General features: G+C 35.9%; 3 protein-coding genes and 1 non-coding gene across 4 annotated transcripts; 3 read left to right on the top strand and 1 right to left on the bottom strand.

Annotated features, from left to right (window-relative positions):
• Window positions 1–3,774: 3,774 nt before the first annotated feature.
• On the bottom strand, window positions 3,775–4,653 carry LOC115990209 (transcription repressor OFP14). The gene has a single exon (XM_031114055.1). The coding sequence runs from the start codon at window positions 4,651–4,653 to the stop codon at window positions 3,775–3,777; it is 879 nt and encodes a 292-aa protein (XP_030969915.1).
• Window positions 4,654–7,972: 3,319 nt separating this feature from the next.
• On the top strand, window positions 7,973–8,056 carry TRNAL-CAA. Its single transcript has one exon. It is a non-coding gene; the product is annotated as a tRNA-Leu (tRNA).
• Window positions 8,057–8,342: 286 nt separating this feature from the next.
• Window positions 8,343–11,577, top strand: LOC115990208 (zinc-finger homeodomain protein 10-like). The gene is made up of 2 exons (XM_031114054.1): window positions 8,343–8,646; window positions 11,021–11,577. Exons 1-2 carry the CDS (start codon window positions 8,343–8,345, stop codon window positions 11,170–11,172), a joined length of 456 nt encoding a protein of 151 aa, XP_030969914.1. The 3' UTR covers window positions 11,173–11,577.
• Window positions 11,578–14,256: 2,679 nt separating this feature from the next.
• Window positions 14,257–15,024, top strand: LOC115990207. The gene has a single exon (XM_031114053.1). It carries the CDS (start codon window positions 14,257–14,259, stop codon window positions 15,022–15,024), a length of 768 nt encoding a protein of 255 aa, XP_030969913.1.
• Window positions 15,025–23,568: the final 8,544 nt, after the last annotated feature.

Raw genomic sequence — 23,568 nt, 5'->3', positions numbered from 1 at the left:
TATAGCCACGCTTAAAAAATGTAACTATAGATTTAGTCTATATTTGAACGCGGCTATTGGTCCAGCCTAATAAATTTTTTTTTTTTAAAAGGAGGATCAATAGCTGCGTTTAAAAAATGCAACTATAGCTTACCTATAGTTGTATTTTTAAAACGCAATGACAGGTTAAGTCTATAGCTGCGTTCAACAAACGTGGCTATAAGTCCTGCCAAATAATATATTTTTTTAAAAGGATGGCATATAGCCGCATTCAAAAAACGTGGCTAGAGGTAACATAAAAAAAAATAATAATAATAATAATAATAAAAAAAAAAAATTGACACGCCAAGTTCCCACCTACCCCCCACTTTCATCTTTTCTTTCTTTGCTCATCCATTTTTTGCTCCTTTCTTCTGCAAGTCATGCCAGATTCTACTTTTTTTTTTTTTTCCCCTTCCTTCTTCACTCCAGCACAACTCTTTTTATTTATTTTCTTTCTTTTTTTTCTTCATCTCAAGCACACTAATTTGTCTATACATCCCCCTTCTTCTTTTTTTTTTTTTTTGGTAATTTTATGTTTAGTTAGTAAGAAAATGGAGGAAATGTTGAAAATTTTGAATGAAGTGGATATTCTGGCAATATTTGTGTCTATGTCTTGATTTGGATTTGAGTTTTGATTTTGAATTTTTTGGATCTGTGCTTGAATTTGTGTTATTGTGTTGCTAATATTGTGCTTATGTTTAAATGGGTTTGTGTTTTTGAGCTTGTTCTTTTGTGTTCCTTGAATGGATTTAGTGTTAGATTTGGGTTGATTTTGTTGAATGAGTGGAGATTCATGGGTTTGTGTTCTTGTATTTTGGAGCACGTTGTGTTTAATTTTGAATTTTCTGGATGTGTTTGTATTGTGAGTATGTTATGCTTGATTTTGAATTTTCTGGGTTTGTGTTTTATTTTGAATTTTTTTGGGTTTGTGTTTGATTTTGATTTTGCAGGGAAAAAAAACCAAAAAAATTAAAAAAAAAAAAAAACTATAGCCGCGTTTCAAAAACATAGCTATAGGAGGCTTTAGCCATATTTTTAAAACGCAGCCAAAACTGTACCTATAACCATGGTTTTAAAATGTAGTCCAAACATGGTCTATAGTTGCATTTTTAAAAATGTAGCTATAGGTCTCAGTCTATAGCTACGATTAAAAAACGTGGCTATAGACCTATTGGACCTGTAGTCTCGGTGTTTAGGCCATGTGTGTAAATGCGGTTATAGAAAACGCAACTATAGACCTTGTTTTTTTTTTTTGTAGTGGTAGTTCTTTTGAATAGGAAACTTGGACTGGAAAATATTGAAGTTTGTAGATGGGAATTACTATTATTATGTATTTTATATCAAGCATACTGCTATATGTACGTGGTTTCTAGTTTCTTCTATATCTTTATAAAAATTATGTCTTTGTAATTTATATAAAGCATAATGTGAACTTGTTGTAGTGTTGTAGGGGACTGGACCGGAAAGCTCCTTTGTTTATTGAGGAATTGCTGCAATATGATCTTTTTCCTGTCGTTTCGATATCTTCCTTATTGGTTGGTAAAAGTGAAATTAAAAAAATATATATATAAAAATGGAAGGGACCTCCTCACTACGTTTCACAAATCACAAATTATCATATGTTTGGTTTGTTTCCATTTTAAATTCAAATGAATGCATAATAAATTGTAATTTATAGAAAATAATATGATACACAAAAAGTATAACAGAAAATTTGAACTCCCCAACCTATGATATTGATCTTTTCCGGTGAAGTAAAACTTAGGATTTGGCTCGAAATGGGTACAAAGGACTATGTGGGTACCATATTTGACTAACTACCCAGTTTCAATCGTATTGATTAGAAATATCGTGTGGTTATTTAGTTCCGTGCATATCCTTGATTAGATTCATTTGCTGGCTATATAAACATCACGGCATTTCCATTTGGCAAAACTAAGATCTCAATGGGATACCGTGCCATATATGAAATAGTATATAAGTGAACTCACTAATTCCAATCTTGGATCTACGTATAAATTAATAATTTCGGCCAGGAAAGAAGGCTTTAGTGCAGCTATTCTAGCATCTTGTAAACGGAAATTATAAAACAAATTAACTAACAAATCTCAATTCCCAACCCGGCCTTAAACTATTCAATTTTCCTGGTTGTACATCCATACGGAACTTATGGGTATCCTCCCTTCAATTTGACTCAAAAGTAGATTTTCTGAGAAGCGCGTTTCCAAATCAATTTGTCTACACTCACATCAATATATGTAAAATGTCATAACATGTCAAATTTATATACTTACAATGTTGCTATTCACATACAAATCTATTTTCTAATACCCCTTTATCCATATACATAAAGAGAGATGAATTTAGAGAGTAATAAAAAAAAAAAAAAACATTTTCATAAAATGTAGTGTAAAACAGATAATCTGATGTTAATTATTTTGAAAGTATTTATTATATAAAATAGAAAAAATAGGTTATCATGCAAAAATTGATAGAAATTTTTGTACAAATTGATGCGAATGCTCTAACCATGGAAATGATTATCGATGCAAAATTATCAAGGTGATTATTGAAGATGATGTACTCTCTCAATCAGTCTTGAAGATGACGTACTCTCCCAATAAGTTTTTGGTTCTTGAAGCTTTTTTTCAAAGAGTGTTTGTAGTACTGTGTAGTGTGTACTACCTAGAGAGGAATAATCTTGGGAGTAAATTTTGTAGTTTCTTTTAATTTATTTTTTAAATTTCTTGAGTTCAAATTTAGTAAGGATGGGGTGTAAAATTCATGTTTTACACCATCAAATAAGAAATTTTCATATCAACTTTTTACTTTAAACTCAGTACATCCTACAATATCTAGATAACATCTCAATAAACTCTCAATTAGGTTGGATTTCATATGGGTATTAAAATTGACTGAGTATGGTTGTGTTTGTTCTTTAATATGTGACATGATGATGTGTCATGTTTGGATTAGTGGGGGTAAAACTTGAATTTTACATCACATCTTTATAGAATTTAATCTCATTTTTTCTTTTGTGCAATACATCTTTCTATTGAGAAAAAGAAAAATAGTACATGATGAAATGACTGAAAACAACATTTACAGGTTCTTATTGACCTAGGTTTTTTTTGGGGGAAAAAAACCCTCTTAAGTGACTTCTCAAGAAAATAATTTGTCGTATATACCCTAAAAAGTCACTTCTCAAGAAAATAATTTGTACACCGAAGACAGTTTCTCAATCGAACCTAGCTACTGAGTGTCTTCTTGAGTTAACATTTCAATAACAGTAAATTATTAAAGAAATAGAAAACGTTACCGAGGATACCTGAATACTGAATTCCTCTGACCTCAAAATCCGGGGGCCATCGTGAATGTCAAAATATTCGTCATTTAATAATTAAATAGTGTACATGTTCATTCTGTATCATATTCTGCTCAGATTCTTTCCTTGATCGATGATATTCACATTAGAAAACATGGAATAGAAAATTCCTAGTAAAAGCACCGGGGAACATGCAACAGACAAGCTCACCCTGAAAATCCATGAAATTTCACCAAACGATACAAGAAGACAAAACTTTAATCATAAACAATGTTTTTTAATTTTCTTGAAAAATGTAATTAATACATTTCACACATGCACATTGCATGTGAGAGCTAAGGGAGGGAATACAACAAAAGTCTCAAAACCTGCATTTTCTTGTAGCATTCTTTATGTTCTTATATGAACTCAATGACTTAATTCCTACGTTACTTCCTTCTCATTTTCCTTCTCCTCTCTCTTTCAATCATCCGAATAGTACGAATATTCGGTGTGCTCGCCGGAATTCTATCAGTATCCTGACGCAAATCAACGATCAAATCAACAAAAGCACTTAAAATGTACCTGTATGATTTTTTCTCATTTAGGTTTAGGTAACAAAATAAGAGCTCTTCCATGAAATCCCAATCAACCCTTCCTTGATTTCGCATTCGGGCATCGACCATTTCTTGCATGGAGCGTCGGAAATCCTCGTAAGGGCTCGGAGAATACGCTAGGACCGCAATGCTGTCATCGGGAAGTGTGACATCCTTAGTATGGTCATTAGTTGTTGTGGTGGAATCATTTAGGGTTGTGCTAGTTGAGGTTGAGCTTGAACCTGCATCCTCCGATGTGGTGGTCACACTCGACCGAGATTCCTCGATAAGCGAGCCCGACAAGCCCGGGTTAATGAAGAATCGATGGGATCCACAAATATCCGATGGCAGGTCCATCAACCGAGGCGATCCAAACAAGACTGCATGATTAGGGTTTTCACCTTCATGATTTGCTTTACCCCTTTTTCCCTTGTTGTCCATATCTTCATCGTCCTTTATATACAGTGACTTGAAATTCTCCATGAGGAAGCGATCAACGTCTGATAAAGTTGCTTCACTCTTGTTGTTTCCTCCTTCGTCGTCGTTGTTTTTTCCGGCCTTGTCTTGGCTGGAGTCAATGGCGAATGAAAGAGTCTTGGGGTGCTTGCACCCGGAGAGGATCCAATTTTTAGAAGATGAGAAGGAATTTGAGGGGAGATGAATGTGTGAAGAAGGTGGTTTTTTGATCTTGGTAAGGTAATCTTGGAGAGATTTTTGAAGCTTCTTAGGCATTTTTTTTTTCCTTGTTGGTGGCTCTGGTTTACTACAGTGGGTTGGAGTGAAAACGATTTGAGGTAGGTCATATTTATATATATATATATATATATATATATATATATATATAAAGAAGGCAAGGAAGAGTAATAAAATATTCATAAATGGTAACATATCCATTAAAGAATCTTTACTAGTCTGGAGGTTTGACAACCATTAATTCGATCTTTTAATAATTATATAAATGCCTATATAACGGCACAGTAAAATGAAATTAAAACGGAAGACCAATTTTACAGGTTATCTTCCATTAAATAATAAAAAAAAGAATGTCTGTTACCAATCAGAAAGGGGGGAAAAAAGTTGAGAAGAAAAAAAATTAAGTTCTAAGTTTGAACTGTACCTTTTTAATGTATAAAATATGATATACTAGGGCCAGCCCAAAATTATTCGAGAGTTAAGGCGAAAATTTTAAATGAGTTTTTTTACATCTAAATATCACTTAAATAATATTTATTAATTTATTTTTTATTTTAAATCTATTTTAAATTCTTAATTATTATAATAACTAATTCACCCAAAGTGAGCTAATGATACTTACTATATACTATATAGATTTTACAAACTAGCATATCACTAATAAAAAATAAATTATTCAAACATTCATTTATTATATTGTCTAAGTAACATCAATCATATTCCTATTACATTAGTTTGTAAGTTTTTTGTGGTAAAATTTGTATTAGTTTTAGCATTTTCCATTCACTTAATGGTGATTGGATTAATTTTTATTTATTCACTTAATGGTGATTGGATAGTGGGTTCCAGATAGTTCAGCTGGTAAAATCTATGATGGTTGAATAAGAGATTTAAGATTCAATCTCCAGCTACACAATAAACCGATTGGTATCTTAGTTTGATGATAATGAACTATTATCAAAAGCGAATGTCATAAATTGAAACTCTAAAAAAATGGTGATTGGGTTGTATTTTTATTAATTCATATATATATATATATATATATGTATGTATGTATGTGTATATATATATATATATATATGGAAGAAAATTTTAAACTTACTACAAATTTTACTACAAACAACTTACAAACTGATGTGGCAATGATGTGACACTTTAATAAAAGAATAAAGAAGTATTAAATTACTTCTTGTAATTGTTGACATATAAATCTATAGGACTTATGTAATAAAACTTGTAATATAGTAACATGATTCTAATATTTAGGCCAAAAAAACAAATGCACCTAACTCACATTTTTTAATTATAAAAATTAAATATTAAAAAAAAAATTTACCACCCCCTTATTTGGGGGCTTTTTATGTTAGGAGGCCTTAGGCCATGGCATAAATGGCCTAGGCCTAAGGCTGGTCCTAACTACAACTAATCTCAAACAGCTAACAAAAAAATTTTGAGATTAAGGTTTTGTTATTGCAATTGTTATAGTTGTGAAGCGTTTTTAATTGAGAAATGCAAATATATTTAAAAATAAATAAAAAGTAGTAGGTGCTTGACTTTTACCCTCAATAATTCACAAGGTAAACGTGTCAACCTAGTCTTCCATAATTGAAGCTTGACTTGTGAAGCAATTAATATTTAAAATATAATTTGGTTTTAATCAAAACGACTATAATATAATTTGATTAAAGATTGTTACCCAAAAAAAGAAAAGAAACTGACTAGAGAAGGTTCATTTGACTTGACAAGAGCGAGGTTTGGATGAGTTAACAAACAGCTAGAGGTGTCCCCAAGTTAGTAGGTTGTTCATTTTGCCAGCGCAAGCCTTGATACAAAATATGGAAAGCCTATTCATTGAGCTGCTATAATCTTCTTTGGATCTAAAAATGAAAAAAATGCCCCATTTTGGTTTATTAGTGATCACTGCTTGTCTGTTTCAATGTATATAATATATATGTTGATATGTATAGAAAATAAGAGTGCCACAAATAGAAAAAGATCACTGATGCACGTCATAATAACTATAAGAGATCAAAATTACAAACTAACACAGGAATGAAGTCATCACTGTAGCCAGTGAATAAGTTTCCACATTGCCACATTTCGTGATTTAATTTGTGCACCAAAAGGATTAGGCTGGACAAATAGTATAACCCGCCCTGTAATAGAAAACATTTTCTATTATGAGGTTTTGAAGGCAAAGCAATAATAATATCTCACTACCTCTTTACTCTAAAAAAGATGCATCAACATATGGTAATGTGTCATTTAATTCATTATCGAATGAACCACACTTTTTCGTATACATTAAGAGTCCATGGATGAGAATGAGCTAGGAAAGCAAAAAAGCTCGATGAATATAAGAGGGGAGAGGAAGGGGGCTAGTTTCATGTCTTCAAAGTAGAGATCTTGTTTTAATAGCAAGCAAGAATTGGATGGAATTATCATTTTTTTTTTTTTTTTTACTTACATATATAAGTTGATTAGGATTGTTAAAAAATAAATAAAATTAATATAGGTTGATTTGTTTCCTCTCTTTTTTCCATAGAAGATTTGATAGTGATATATATATATATATATATATATATAGAGAGAGAGAGAGAGAGAGAGAGAGAGAGAGAGAGAGAGAGAGAGAGGTAATAGTATTTTTCTATTTAAGAATTAAAATTATATTATTATTATCATTATTATTATTTCACTGCTTAAGAGGGGGGTGGGGGTTGAGGAAACAAAATTTTTTCAGCTAAAACTCCATTCTAAAAGTGACAATTTTTTATGGGTCTTTTTCTTCTCTTTAATTAAAAAATTTACTCTCTTTTAATAAATTTTGAAAATTAAAAACTATTGATAAAAAGGAAAATTTTCATTCTAGCTATGTGTTTTCAATGAAATCTGATATTCCTTTATAATAATTAAAACAAAGAATGAAATTTGACGCAAAAATGGAAATGTGAAAAATTAATCTAGGAGCACGTCAATAGTGTGCAAAAATATGGATATCTATACTATTTATAAGAAAATTTTTCTCTTTGGACTGGACTAGACTTTTATCTGGTTTAAAAATACTTCTAAATCCTATATTTAACAAAGAAAAAACTTAAGTACAACCTGGTAACAATATACCTCCAACTCCACTTATAACGCCTATAAAATAGGATGCTCTTTTAGTAATTCATATCTTCAAAACAAACTTACTAAAAGAAAAAAAAATTAATGGGGAAATTGTGACACTAGACCAAAGAAAAAAAAAAATAAAATAAAAATAATCTCATTGCACATATAAAGCGGGTGTGATGAGATTAGTTTTTTAGAGATATGTTAAATAAATATATAAAAGGTATTGAATTTCACTAACAAGACAGTCAGGATGGCCGAGTGGTCTAAGGCGCCAGACTCAAGTTCTGGTTCTCGTGAGAGAGCGTGGGTTCAAATCCCACTTCTGACATTTTTTCTTTTCTTTTTTTTTTTCTTTTTTCTTTTTTTGTTTTCTTTGCCATTTTCTATTTTCAGTAGCCATTTGGTCAATATGGTGTGATTTTTTTCACTCGAAATACCTGTCTGAGTGTCTGGCTTTTTCAAAGCCACCCCAGAGCAAGAGCCTTTTTTTTTTTTGCCATTTTCTATTTTCAGTAGCCATTTGGTCAATATGGTGTGATTTTTTTTCACTAGAAATACCTGTCAGAGTGTCTGGCTTTTTCAAAGCCACCCTAGAGCGAGAGCGAGAGAGAGAAATGGCAAGCAACAATTATAGCAGAGAAGAATTGAGAAGAAAAATCTTAGAAACTAGGTCCCATCGAGTGCCTCTTACCAACGACGACAATGTCAACACTACTTTCCTTCATTCACCTCCACCGCCACCACCACCACCACCTCCATCCCCAGCATCATCAACATCCTCATCATCATCAACATCAAGTGCTCGTCAACCTTTTCGTGTGACACACACAAAATCATCCCCTTCATCATTCTTCCCCATTAATGTTCATGACCCCGACCATCACATCTCTGCCTCTCCCCTTCATCATCACAGCAATGGTACACTCATTATTTTTTTCATTTTATTTATATAAATAATTCATTCATCTTTCTATTTATTATTCTTATGCATATTTTTGTCAATATTTTTTATTTATTTATTTATTAATGGGTACAATTTGGTATGTCACAAAATTGTGTTTTGGTAGTTGACATTCTGGGTGTAACAGCTGAATCTTAAGGTTCTTGGACTTTTAAAATGTGTATATGTTTCACTTTGTTTTAGGTATTTGTGATTTACAATAATTATTAGTTATATGAAGATTTATCGTAGGACAATCTAACTTTCACATGAGTAGTTGTGTTGATATGCTTTGTACGTGGGTTCTCTTCTGGATTCTATTATTCTTGCATCCCAGATATTGATTTTTTTTTTTTTTTTTTTTTTTTTTTGAATTGGAGTGAATTTGGATGAGATTATTATTTTTGGATTATTTTGCTTACAGCTACATTTTCTAAAAGTGAGATTTTAGAAAGCACGACATAGGCTGATGATGAAAAAAATAAAATTGTGATTTCAAGCTAAAGCAAACATATTCTTTATAGACTGTGTTTATATGAACGAATAGTTCAAAGAAATTCATAAATCTCTCTCTCTCTCTCTCTCTCTCTCTCTCTCTCTCTATATATATATATATATATATATATAGTATTTAACGCAAGAAATTTTTCAAGACCGAACCCAATGGAATTGATCCACATCATAATGAAATTCATTTGATTGATATATATACTTACCAATTCAATATAGATCTAAGACATTTCCTCTCATCATTGATAAAAGGATTATCCGTATCCCTCTTCCTAGATTTCCATCTTTATCTTTTTCTTTTTTTTTTTAATATCTTTTTTTATTATTTTTATTTATTATTATTTTTTTGCATTTCCAAGCTTAGTGTAAGATAAAAATACGTCAAATAATGTGTAACATTAGAGTTTTTGTGTCATTATTTAGTATGACATTTTTTAGGATTAATTTATCTATTTAGGGGAAAGAAAGGGGAAATTTTTCATTTTTCATTCTTGAATTTATCTTCAATTCTTGCTGTGCTAATAGAAAATAAGAGGAAGAAAAAGGAAAGGTTTGATTGGTTAAAAATTGGCTTGTGAACTCTCTAATATTCTTTTTGGATCATGGTGAAGGATCCTTTATAAATTATAATGCTTTTTAATATGTTTCAATTTTTCCAAAAAAATAAATCCTTTTGAAGTATATGGGAAAGTTCAGTACTTTAAAACTATATATCCAACTTTCCCAAGTTTTGCTAAGTCAATGCACCATATAATGCATTTTGGTAAAAGAGTATGTTAGATAACGGGTCTATGTCACACACATGAACTCCCCATACATGTGAGAAAAATGCTGCACATATGAGTTACAAAAAGTATCTTGAGAAGATGAAAGGATTTATGCATGCATCAATTGACAAAACATGAGGTTTTGTGCAAGGTACTTAAATGATTTAAGTTCTTAGTTCCTATATTTTCCCTTTTGGATAAGCGAGAAATTTCATTTAGCACAACAAAAGAAATTACAAGCCTGTAGCTTAGCTGCAGACCATTAAAGCCACATCTACACAAATAAAACCAGGAGCTGAAAACTAACTACAACCCTCAATACAAATACACAAAAAGGAATTGGCCACACACTGCAAAGTGACTTGTTACAGGTAGAGTTATGAACACTCTTACACCAAAACACCCAACATGAAACATAACAGCAAGCCCCTATATTTTTCAAATTCAGAACCATGACTGAGATTGTGATATCTCTCAAGTTGTTGCAGCAAAAGGGTTTCAACATATGGATTTATGACAGGTCATACTAATTTTTTTTTTTTTTTCTTGAAGAATGGGTCATACTTAAATAAAAGAAAATAATAAACCGAAGTTGTACATTTTGTCTATTTTGAAATGGGAGCATATATTTTGCAACACTATAACTGCAAGTCAGCCTGGTATACTAGCACTGAGACAAGTTCTTGTAATTCTATAAGGTAATGCCTTCTTATTATAACCCTAGTGGTCTAAGTGGTACTCAAAAGGTTCCGTAGTACATTAGGAGTACATGTTCTTCTAGTGTCGCTAAAATGAAATTTAAATTACAACATTGTCAGTGTCATGCAGAATGTACTTTCAACAGCATCAAAGGTAAGGCTGAGATTATCAGCATAAATTTGAACAAAATCTTGCCATCCAATTAGCGCACTGTAAAACAGTAAATCGTGGATATTAAACATTGTTACCTCCCCTAGACAAGATACCATCATTACTTCAACCTATGGAGTTCGTACATATCCAATTACTATTTCTCATTATTACTTCAATGTGGGAAGTTTATATATATCCAATTAGTTTTTTACTCATTTTGCAGCTGAACCTGAGGGTGAGGATGATGCTACTGATTCTAGTGAAGATGTTCAGATTGCTTTGGATGATATGATGAAAGTACAACCATCACTTGACACATCAGTCCAAAGAATCTCAATTGATAAAGAACCGCCCCAGTTGTCTCCAAACGAATGAGTACCAACTATTGCTTATGAGAGTACACGCCTTATTTGTGTACTCATAATAGCATTCTTAGTTATTTTGGAATATTAACTATAGTACATAATGTACATGACAGTATCTTTCAGCTTGTTCTGACTTCTGAGGACTGCCAAGATCGACCATCATTACGAGCAGAGATTAATAAGTACAATTGGTGGATAATATATTGAAGCATGGTTTAGTTGGGCGATAAATATCCTGCCAACTATAGGTTTTGCAACTCATAGTGACCAACTGCTCTGTAAAGTGCTTAGGAGTTGGAATTCATTGAATAAACTGGGGACCAATATTTCTGGAAGACTGGAACTTTAAATCTTTTCTTTGTAATACAAAAAGGCATGATGGAATCATGGAAGGAGAGAACTTCTACTGTTTTGCATGTTGATGCAAGAGTTGGAATGATTCACATTTACTTAATTTGTTGTAACTATTGACTCGAACTTTTTACACAGTAAAGAATAATTCTCATTGATATATGTTGTTGTTAAACTCTTTTTCATGTGGCTGCAGTTAACATATGTATATGACTTAATTTTTTTTCATTAATGTATGTATCAGAAATAGTGGTTTTCCGTTTTTCAGTTTATTCAAAATACTTTTATAAAGATTCTTCATTCTAGTTGTTGTAGTTCATGAGAGTGTTTATCTCTACCCATAAAAGGAAAAAAAGGAAAATAATGACAGTGCTTATAGAACATAGTAATTCAACAACAAAACTTTAGTCTCGAAATTTTTGGATCAACTTTCTTTAAGACTGTAATCCTACTGGGAAAAGACAAAGAGTATGTATAGACAGTATAGTACTTCCAACAGTGCAAAGTAATAATAATAACTCACTATATCTTTACTCTTAGAAAATGCATCAACATATGGTGATGTGACATTTAATTTATTATTATGAGAAGTCATGTTTTAGTGTTGATTCAGTGACAAAAGCTTGTTTGTAGTATGTTTAATGTTGATGTGCTATTTCCAGGGTATTTGTATATTTTGGGGTAAAGTACTTAAGCCTTTTCTTGAAGATTCGAAGCAGCATCAACCAATGATCTTGCAACCTAGAGGCAACTTGCTCATGACCTAGCTTGCCTGCGAGATCCACATGGCTAGTACTTTGGATAAGAGTATAGTCATGCACCTCACAACCATCTCGTGACCTTAGGTGGCGACCAGGTCACAAGTTGCACGATCTCTGTACTCTACCATGTACCTGTTCATTGCACATCTGCTAACATACACACACACACAAACACACACAGAGTTGTGAGGCATGGCAAGAGGCTTCAGATAAGAGCTGAACAAACCCTAGAAATGCAAGAAGTGTTAAGATTATTGAAGTCAAGCCTTTGTATGAAAAGAGAGAGTTTTTCCTTGAGAAAAAACAAGTTCCCATCTTTCTTTTCCATCTCTTTTATTGTATTGATAGAGATTCTATAAATCCCTTCTTCATCCACAAACACAAACCTTGTGAGTGAGAGAATGGCATTAAAAAAGTGAGAAGCCATATCTAAATCCAAATCCTTTAGTGGCTTTCTGATAAGGGTAAAATTGTGAATGTGAATATTCATGAATATAGTATCATGAAGCGACGTTCAAAATAGACCCGTCGGCCTCACTTGTCATAAATGGAAAGCTGACACTACTAAGTTGAATGGAGTAGGCGAAGCTGACGACCCTAATGAGGCTGACGACCTCGACGAGGGAGTTGGCGAAGTTGACGACCCCGACGAGGGGGTAGGCGAAACTGACGACCCTGACGAGGCTGACGACCTCGACGAGGGAGTAGGTGAAGCTGACGACCCCGACGAGGGGGTAAGCGAAGCTGACGACCCTGACGAGGGGGTAGACGAAGCTGACGACCCTGACGAGGCTGACGACCTCGACGAGGGAGTAGCCGAAGCTGACGACCCCGACGAGGGGGTAAGCGAAGCTGACGACCCCGACGAGGGGGTAAGCGAAGCTGACGACCTTGACGAAGCTGACGATCCTAACAAGGGAGCAGACGAAGCTGACGACCCTAACGAGGCTGACGACCCCGATGAGGGAGTAGCAAAGCTGACGACCTTAACGTGGCTGATGACCCGGTGAGGGAGTAGGAAAGCTGACGACCCTAACGAGGCTGACGACCCTGAGAGGCGAAGTTGACGACCCTAACGAGGCTGACGACCTCGACGAGGGAGTAAGCGAAACTGAAGGCAGTAAGCTGAAGGCAGTAAGCTGAAGAGAGTAGGCTGAAGAGAGTAAGCTGAAGATAGTAAGCTGAAGGCAGTAAGCTGAAGACCGTAAGCTGAAAAGAGTAAGCTGAAGGCAGTAAGCTGAAGGCAGTAAGCTGAAGAGAGTAGGCTGAAGAGAGTAAGTTAAAGATAGTAAGCTGAAGGCAGTAAGCTGAAGACCGTAAGCTGAAGGCAGTAAGCTGAAGACAATAAACTGAAGGCAGTAAGCTGAAGAGAGTAAGCTGAAGGCAGTAAGCTGAAGGCAGTAAACTGAAGAGAGTAAAATGAAGAGAGTAAGCTGAAGGCAGTAAGTTGAAGGCCGTAAGCTGAAGGCAGTAAGCTGAAGAGAATAAGCTGAAGGGGATATATGAATCTCTGACGATCCCGACATAACCTTGACTTGACTTCCACGCATGGGTATATAAGGAAATACCTTGCACATCACGCTCAGTGTTAAACTCCTACAAGGAAAGGATTCCGCAAAATACGCTCATAAAAACTCCTATAAGGAAAAAACTTCTACAGCAAGAAAAAGAAGTCAATCATTTACTACTATAAAAGCCCCAATATCCTCACTAGCTAAGGTACGCATAATTTACCCTCTCTAACACTTTAGAGTTGTGAGAAGTTCTAACTTGACCTTCGGAGGGTATTTGGCCGGCACCATACCGGTGCTCTCTGTGAGGTCTTCTCTTTTTGTGTTGTGCAGGCATTGTTTCGAGCACGTGAGTGCCGTGTAGCTCACTGACGATTTTTCGGCATCATCAGTTGGCGCCGTCTGTGGGAACGAAGCATACTTTAGCCTATCGCTTCCCGGACAAAGAGTTGCATGATACTTACTCACTCGATGGCAACTACCAACAACGTTCAGGGAGACGAGCTGCGACCCACTACCCTGGAGAGGCAGGTCCAAACCCTCATGACAACAGTGGAACGTCTCACCAAACAGAATCAGGACCTTGAAGAACAGCTACGGCAAAAGAACGCCGCTATGGGTACCCAAGGGGAAAATCAAGAAGCTACCAGTGCCGAGCGAAGAGACCAAGAGGGGCCGGAAGGTAGTAATGCCCCAAGCAGACCCAAGCAACAAGATATGAGCTGTCCATCCGTCACTGATATGGCTCAACCCCACATTGTCGCGGAGATGCAGGCGATGAAGGAACAGATGGATGTCATGATGAACGCCCTCAAAGGACGGGTGTCCAGCGACCTTGATGATCTGGTCCACCGAACCGACTCGCCGTTCACCGCGTCCGTCAACTCCTTCCCCCTTCCACCAAAGTTCCGTATGCCGCAAGTGGAAAACTACGACGGAAACAAAGACCCTCTAGATCATTTGGAGTCCTTCAAGACCTTGATGCACCTTCAAGGGGTACCCGACGAGATCATATGCAGAGCTTTCCCCACCACGCTGAAGGGTCCCGCAAGGATATGGTTTAGCAGGCTGACGCCTAACTCCATCAGTACTTTCAAGGAGCTAAGCGCCCAGTTTGCTTCGCACTTCATCGGAGGACACAGGTATAAGAAGTCTACAGCATGCTTGATAAGCATCAAGCAGCGGGAAGATGAGACGCTAAGGTCTTACATAGCACCCTTTAACAAAGAGGCGCTTTAAATTGATGAAGCTAACGACAAGATACTTGTAGCCGCTTTCACAAATGGGCTGCGGAAGGGTAAGTTCCTATTTTCACTATATAAGAATGACCCGAAAACTATGTCGGACGTGCTTTACAGGGCAACCAAGTACATGAATGCTGAGGACGCGCTTCTGACTCGAGAGAAGAGAGAAAGGCAAAAGGATACGCGACAGGACAGAGGGCAGAAGATGGCAAGAACTGGAGACGCTGAACGGACAGAAGCTACACTGCCCGTGGAACACCAAGCACCTACGGAAGTACTACCAGTAAAAAGGATGGCATGAAGAGCAGCACCCCTTTTATTTCTAGTTTACCTTAGTAAATTTTAGCTATACTCCTCAGTTTTTCTATTTACTTTAGTTTTTGCTACAATAACTCTTTTAAAGCCCAAAGGGCAGGTCTTCGTTTTCTTTTTAAGAACTACTCTTTCTATGAATGCATGGTTTATTTTAATAAGAGGAGTTTATTCACGCATGGCCAAAGTTGCCTACGGGTGGACGGTCACTACGCTAAGTTACCTACGGGTAGACGCATGGCCAACGCCTATGGGTGGACGGTCACTATGCTAAGTTACCTACGGGTAGACGCATGGCCAAAGTCACCACGGGTGGACGGTCACTACGCTAAGTCACCTACGGGTAGACACGTGACCGAAGTTGACTATGGGTGGATGATCACCATACTAAGTCGCCTACAAATAGACGACCAAAAAGGCAACGAGGCTCCAAAATTTAGTCACCTCAATTAGTCCACGACCCCAAGTGGACAACTCACAAGGTGACGAGGTACCAACACTTAGTCATCTCAACAAGTCCACAAAGTGGAGGAATCCAAGTCTACAAAATAGACGACCCTAATATGCAGTCCATTAAGTGGATAACCTCATCTCAAGAGGATGAAATATTATCAAGTCCATAAAATGGACAAGCTTATTAAGTCCACAAGATGGACGATTTCATCCTAGGAGGATGAAAAAATTATGAAGTCCATAAGATGGACACAAAGTGGACAACCATGTCTTATTAAGTCCACAAGCTGGACGACCTTATTAAGTCCACAAGCTGGACGACCCTACTAAATCCACAAAGCGGACGACATTGCTAAGTCCAAAGTGGACGACCCAATCCTAAGAGAATAAAAAATTATTAAGTCCACAAGTGGACGAGTTTATCATTAAACCTACAGATTGGACGAGTCACTTAGTAATACCCACGAAATGGACGATTGCGCCAAGCCCCCAAAGCGGACGAGCCCATAAAGTTGACGAGTTCGTCCACTAAAGGATATGACTAATATTACAAGACGATGGTTTTAACATAAAAGATAACGAGATGAACAAGTCTACTAAAGAGACGAGTTGGAATTATCCAAATGAAAAGGACTTAAACTCCATGAACCTGTCAGTTTAAGCTGACGAGGTCATGGAGTGGGGGGCAGCTGATAAGGGTAAAATTGTGAATGTGAATATTCATGAATATAGTATCATGAAGCGACGTTCAAAATAGACCCGTCGGCCTCACTTGTCATAAATGGAAAGCTGACACTACTAAGCTGAATGGAGTAGGCGAAGCTGACGACCCTAATGAGGCTAACGACCTCGACGAGGGAGTTGGCGAAGCTGACGACCTCGACGAGGGGGTAGGCGAAGCTGACGACCCTGACGAGGCTGACGACCTCGACGAGGGAGTAGGTGAAGCTGACGACCCCGACGAGGGGGTAAGCGAAGCTGACGACCCTGACGAGGGGGTAGACGAAGCTGACGACCCTGACGAGGCTGACGACCTCGACGAGGGAGTAGCCGAAGCTAACGACCCCGACGAGGGGGTAAGCGAAGCTGACGACCCCGACGAGGGGGTAAGCGAAGCTGACGACCTTGACGAAGCTGACGATCCTAACAAGGGAGCAGACGAAGCTGACGACCCTAACGAGGCTGACGACCCCGATGAGGGAGTAGGCAAAGCTGACGACCTTAACGTGGCTGATGACCCCGGTGAGGGAGTAGGCAAAGCTGACGACCTTAACGAGGCTGACGACCCTGGCAAGGGAGTAGGCGAAGTTGACGACCCTAACGAGGCTGACGACCTCGACGAGGGAGTAGGCGAAACTGAAGGCAGTAAGCTGAAGGCAGTAAGCTGAAGAGAGTAGGCTGAAGAGAGTAAGCTGAAGATAGTAAGCTGAAGGCAGTAAGCTGAAGACCGTAAGCTGAAAAGAGTAAGCTGAAGGCAGTAAGCTGAAGGCAGTAAGCTGAAGAGAGTAGGCTGAAGAGAGTAAGTTAAAGATAGTAAGCTGAAGGCAGTAAGCTGAAGACCGTAAGCTGAAGGCAGTAAGCTGAAGACAATAAACTGAAGGCAGTAAGCTGAAGAGAGTAAGCTGAAGGCAGTAAGCTGAAGGCAGTAAACTGAAGAGAGTAAAATGAAGAGAGTAAGCTGAAGGCAGTAAGTTGAAGGCCGTAAGCTGAAGGCAGTAAGCTGAAGAGAATAAGCTGAAGGGGATATATGAATCTCTGACGGTCCCGACATAACCTTGACTTGACTTCCACGCATGGGTATATAAGGAAATACCTTGCACATCACGCTCAGTGTTAAACTCCTACAAGGAAAGGATTCCGCAAAATACGCTCATAAAGACTCCTATAAGGAAAAAACTTCTACAGCAAGAAAAAGAAGTCAATCATTTACTACTATAAAAGCCCCAATATCCTCACTAGCTAAGGTACGCATAATTTACCCTCTCTAACACTTTAGAGTTGTGAGAAGTTCTAACTTGACCTTCGGAGGGTATTTGGCCGGCACCATACCGGTGCTCTCTGTGAGGTCTTCTCTTTTTGTGTTGTGCAGGCATTGTTTCGAGCACGTGAGTGCCGTGTAGCTCACTGACGATTTTTCGGCATCATCAGTTTCCATTGGTGGCTCAACGGTGGTGACTCAGGGAAGCTAGGTGAAGAAAAGACTTGTTGAATTGGTTGCTATGTAGAGCTTAAAGGGCTCAAGTACACAAGGAGACATAGGCTTGGGGGGTTTATAGTCATCCATTTACCACAACTATTCATTCTAGTGGAGTTTTCCAATGGATGGTTGGGGGAGAGGTTTTTAAGCCCGGAGCTTGGGTTTTCCTCTTCCATAACACTTTGTGGTGTTATGTGTGGTTTGCTTTCCTGATCTTTATTTCCTTTATCTTTTTATATTGCCATGCTTGTGTAGTGTAGTGTAGTTAGTTTGTATGGAAATTTGCTAAGTAACTTACACTTGGACTATATTGTTTAGTTTAGTGTTAAATCAACTTAGCCATAAAATTGTGTGTCAAGCAGGGACGGAGCCATTCTTTGGCTTTGGGGGGTAATCCTACCCCCCCCCCCCCCCCAATAAAAAAAAATTGAGGAAAAAATTAGTAGTATATATGTAGTAACTGATTTTAGCAATTTTACCAAATAAAATTACTCTTGCCCCTTTAACAAAATCATTAGCCCTCTTCAACAAAAAGAAGCCCATAATATATATATTGACAAATCTAGAATCCCAAAATACAAATTAGTAAGCTCAAAAAAATTAGTCTAACCACAAAATGACCAAGAGAAAATAAGCAAAAGAAAATTTAGCCTAATCAACCAATTTTAGACCCAGCCCTTGAAAATTTTAAACAAAACCAATCTGAACTTAATACCACAAGAGATTCCCAAAACCATTCCATCAAATTCCAAAAAAAATCAAGAAGAGCAAAAACCTAATCAGAGACACTTGTGAAGGCCAAGGGATGACTGCATGAGGACGTAAAGTGAAAACATCAGGAATTGGTTAGAGATAGGCAAAGTGGGTGACCATTTCAATGGTATGTTGCAACTTGTGAGTTTGCATCTCTCTCTAGTGTCTCTATTGTTGTTTTTATTTTTTTCCCTAGACTTTTCTTTCTCTATTTGAAATTTGATAATAATGAGTGGTGGGGCTTTAAAGACTAAAGGGACTCCCAGAGTGTGTCAGTGAATATGTGGTGTTAGTGTGTGGGTTTGGTGTGTTATTTTTTTTAATTTATTTTGTAGTATTATACTATTATGTTCAAAAAAAAAAAAAAGTAATACTGTAGTAGTAAATATTAAAAAGTAACAAATAATAATTAGTGAACTTTGTGTTTGGCAGAGAGGGCGTTTGGATTCAGATGAATCCTGCATCCACGTTTTCAGAGTTGTGTTTTGCCTTTTTTTTTTTTTTGGCCCGCTTTTGTTGACTTTGGGGGGACCAATTTTACTGTTATGAACAGTAAATATACTGTTCACGCACTGTGCTGACACTGTTCATACATTAAAAAATATTAAAAATGGGTCCCACGGTACAATTTACATATTTAAAAATTATTTTGTTACAGTGTTTTCAGTTTTCAATTTTCAGTTTCAGCAACAATAAACTCAATCCAAGCGGATCCAGAGTTAAAATCCACTGGCGTTATTCATTAGTTGGTTGATTAGTTAAGAAACTATTTGAATTGTAATGGGATCAACATTGTTATTCATGTATGATCAATATAATTATATAAATTATATGTGATTTTTGGGATTTAAATAATTATTGAGTTCCATCATGGAACAGATGACATAGATTGAAGTTCTAATGTGTGGGGACCGTTCGAATCAATAGGCCCATAAAGTTCAGAATTGATTCAAGATTGTTGGGCTCGTGGCCCATCCGAGGATGCATATCCGTCCGAGGACAACAAACTCATCGGCAGTATGCGTCCGAGGACGATCAGGACGTGGTCTTATTGCAACCAGACCTCAGAATTAGGTCACCGTAAAGGATAGAATAACCGACTAATGATGAAAGAGATAAGGCAAACAAATATCTATAACTCCAGCTGCCTCCGCATTAATGACCTCTCAACCAACTCTCTGGCCACATTAATGTGGAGGTGATACCTGAACAGTAAGGAAGCAGCCTTACAGCTGCCCATAGGAAGTTCCAGGAGGTGCTAGATGGGACAGAAAAAAATCCTCCGGACCCAACCTACATGTGTGCGGTGAGGATGAAACACAAAGGGGGGTATATAAACTAAAAGAAGAGCATGAAGGAGGGGGATCAAGAAAAAGAAAGGAAGAGAGAAAAGGTAGAGAAAAAGAATTACATTGATCACTAAAGAAAATGATCGTTGTACCAACTTTAGGCCTTTAAAAGACGGGAGAGTGAATCTTTTTAAGGGAGACCACAGTTAACCTAGTTCTTTACACCCACGCTCTACAAATCACATTGTCTGGGCCTGTTTACGTACGAACCCAACACTATGTAGGTTCGTTGCGAATCGCGTCCCTACATAATGTATTAATAAATATATATATATATATATATATATTGAAAAATGGTTATTTTGTAATTTCTCTTTTATTGATATTTCTTTAATATTGAATGGTAGCTTGGATTTTCATGAAAAAATATTTATTAATGTTTTGCCCCCCCCCCCCCCAAAAAAAAATACAACTCCTGGCTCCATCCCTGGTGTCAAGGGTCCTAAATATTGTGCTAAGGTGTATTTAGCATATTTCATATTGAATGAACCACACTCTTTTGTATACACCAGGAGTCTATTGACAAGGATTAGGAAAACACAAAAAATAAATAAATAAATAAATCTTGAATCAATTCTGACAAGTGACAATGATGAATATAAGAAGGGAGGGGAAGCGAGCTAGGTTCATGTCTTTGAAAGTGATGATCTTGCTTTAATAGCAAGCAAGAATTGAATGGAATTATCATTTTTTTTTTTTTTTTTTTGTGTGTTGCTAATAATAAGTCTCTCTCTCTATATATATAGAGAGAAAGATATTCAAGTTATACTTGGTGTAATTTTATAAGAGTTCCACCATTTTTAAACCATTAATTTATATTTGATCAAACGGTTAAAACCATTTGTGGCTATGTCGGGTAATTAGTGAATAAGGCATTAACCTTTTTTTTTTTTTTTTTTTTTGAAACTAAGGCATTAACTATCTACAATCAGATTCTTCTCTCTCATCAATGACTTCTTTTATACTACCTCCCTAAGCAAAGAAGAACAAAAAGGACTGAATTGTACATGCTTGCGAACTTACCAGCGATAAAGCAAGAAAGAAAATAAAAATAAAATTGAATTAGGGACTTAAATGTATTGTACTTGCTTGCGACCAAAACATTTCAAATCAATCTGGAAAAAAAATCCTTCTTTAGTAACACTGATATCTTTATCTTATCCTTTTGCGTTTTGAAGCCTAATTCAATTTTAATTTCAATCTTTTTGTACATATTCATAGCACTTTCAAGAAACACATCCACGATTGAGTTAACAAGAATGGTTGTGATGATGAAGAGGATAAGGATGAGGTTGCCCGAAGTTTGAACCTATTTGTAGTTATCTTTAGAAGTATTCGCTGAAGAGGATAAGGCATTGGTGGATAAGGCATTAGTGGCTGCTGCAACTTAAATATTGCTCTCAAGTGCAGGATTATCGCGCGAACTAATAACTCAGTAAGTCCGAGGTTGAATCCATAGGGAAAAGGGAATAGATTAGCAAACCACAAGAGAAAATAACTAAAACAATAAAATTATATTGAAGAGAGATTTTGATAGTTTGGTGAAGATAATTTTGAATGAGAGGAAATAACAATATATTAAGACACTACAGTTTAGCGATCCACACACAACACATCAATTGGTAGTCTTAACAATATTTATTTTATAACTCAACTAAAATTCATACGAAAGATGATCTTAGTCGGATGATTTAACAATTAGAACTCAAGAATTAATTGTCTAAGGTAGTTTCATGAAATTGATTGATTTTAGGTAAACCAAAACTAGTGAGTTAGTTTGCAGGGAATCTAAGCATTTAATGTGCCCGGAGTTTATGAAAACTCAAAGAATTATACAAAACTAAAAACTTTTCTAAATGAGTAAATCAAACAAAAAACATAATAACATAAGCATTAAAACAATAAAACAATTGTTAAGAACAAACCAATAAATGGTTAGGTTTCATCCCTTAACTCAACAAGACTTCTAGCAAGCCACAATACAAATAAAACTCTAAAAACTGTAAAGAAATTTTAAGAAAACCTAGATTACGTTCTCCAATAGCTATCTTTTAAATTGTTAAGGACATATTTTATGTAATTGGCTAATCCTTTGACAAAATAAACTTTACTTGTAATTTGGTAGATCTAAGATGGATTTAGTACTTCAAGAAACATGTTGTTCAAGGCAAGTATTAAAGTCATGAAGATTGGACTAAGAAATAGGTGAAAAAAAGTTGTTCATTGAAACTCGATAGACACCTTGACAGAAACAATATCTACTGAGACTTAATGAAGAAAGCTCGATAAAAACTGAATCTGTCGAGATCTACGAAATCAGAATTTTCAGATCTGATTTTCAGCTCATACTGACATGTAAGTGTAGGGTTTCTTTTCTCACAACCCTAAACATATATAAGACTTATTTTAAAGGCCGTCATACAAGGAAAACACATGTAGAGAGTGATCTAGTGCCTTATTCTCTCTGAAAGAAGTTACTTTGTCTTTGCATCTTAGTGTTTTGTAACCAAATACTTCTTGATCTTTATTGTTGATGAAGTGAAGAACTTTGCAACCTATAACATCTTCAAATTGCTAGTGTTAATCACATACTGGGAGTTGTGCATTATTGGTTAGTAACCTATTGGAATCTGTGGAAAAGGATGGTGTTCATATATTGAAGAATTCAGAGGTTCTAAAGCAGTAAAAGGTTTTTACTGTAAGTTCATCTACAGGAATTATAGAATCTAAGGACAAAGGTTTTGTACTAAATCTGAAACTTCTCTTTATTATAGTGGATTGATTTTCGGGAAAGTTTCCCCCCAAGTCTTTTACTGTGAAACTAGTTTTTTTCATTAGTTTTTCTGAGTTATCATATCCTGTCTTAATGATGTTTGTTTGTTTTAACAAGATTTATTCATAATAAATCTAATTAATAACTTGAATTTAAAACTTGTTAATTCTATCAACTGGAATCTAAATTTCCCAACATAAATTTTTCACTAAAGAGCTTTAAATTAGGTCAAGAAATCCTATTACAAGTTGAATTCTCATTTAAAGAAAACCCAAGTTTTTAGGCTTAAAATAACTGACATCTTTGGCCCATTTAACGTCAAAATTAGAACTTTTGGTAAACTAAAAAATTATATCCCTTTAAGTTAATTTTCCGAATTGGTCATCTAGATTGGACATCTAAGATGAATGTTATGTCTAAAATACTAACTGGTGTGCAAGCTGGAATCTTAATTTGAATTGGACTTGAATTTGGTGCAAATTTTCATTGATTCCTTACTCCAATTGGACTCAAATTTCATTAGGTTGGCTAACTTTGACTTTCATTATGGGCCTTGTAAAAGTAAACTCTATTAGCCTTATTCTTTGTACAAAGACACTTATTTAGTTTCATTCTCCTACAAAAGATAAATTCAGACATTAAAATTCAATTAAGCACAAAATTAATTATTCAGCATTATTTCAAAACTAAATATAAAATGTA

Source organism: Quercus lobata, chromosome 5, assembly GCF_001633185.2.
Source record: "Quercus lobata isolate SW786 chromosome 5, ValleyOak3.0 Primary Assembly, whole genome shotgun sequence".
NCBI lineage: Eukaryota > Viridiplantae > Streptophyta > Magnoliopsida > Fagales > Fagaceae > Quercus > Quercus lobata.
The sequence above is the reverse complement of the archived record's forward strand: the minus strand, read 5'-3'. Positions and strand labels throughout refer to the sequence as shown.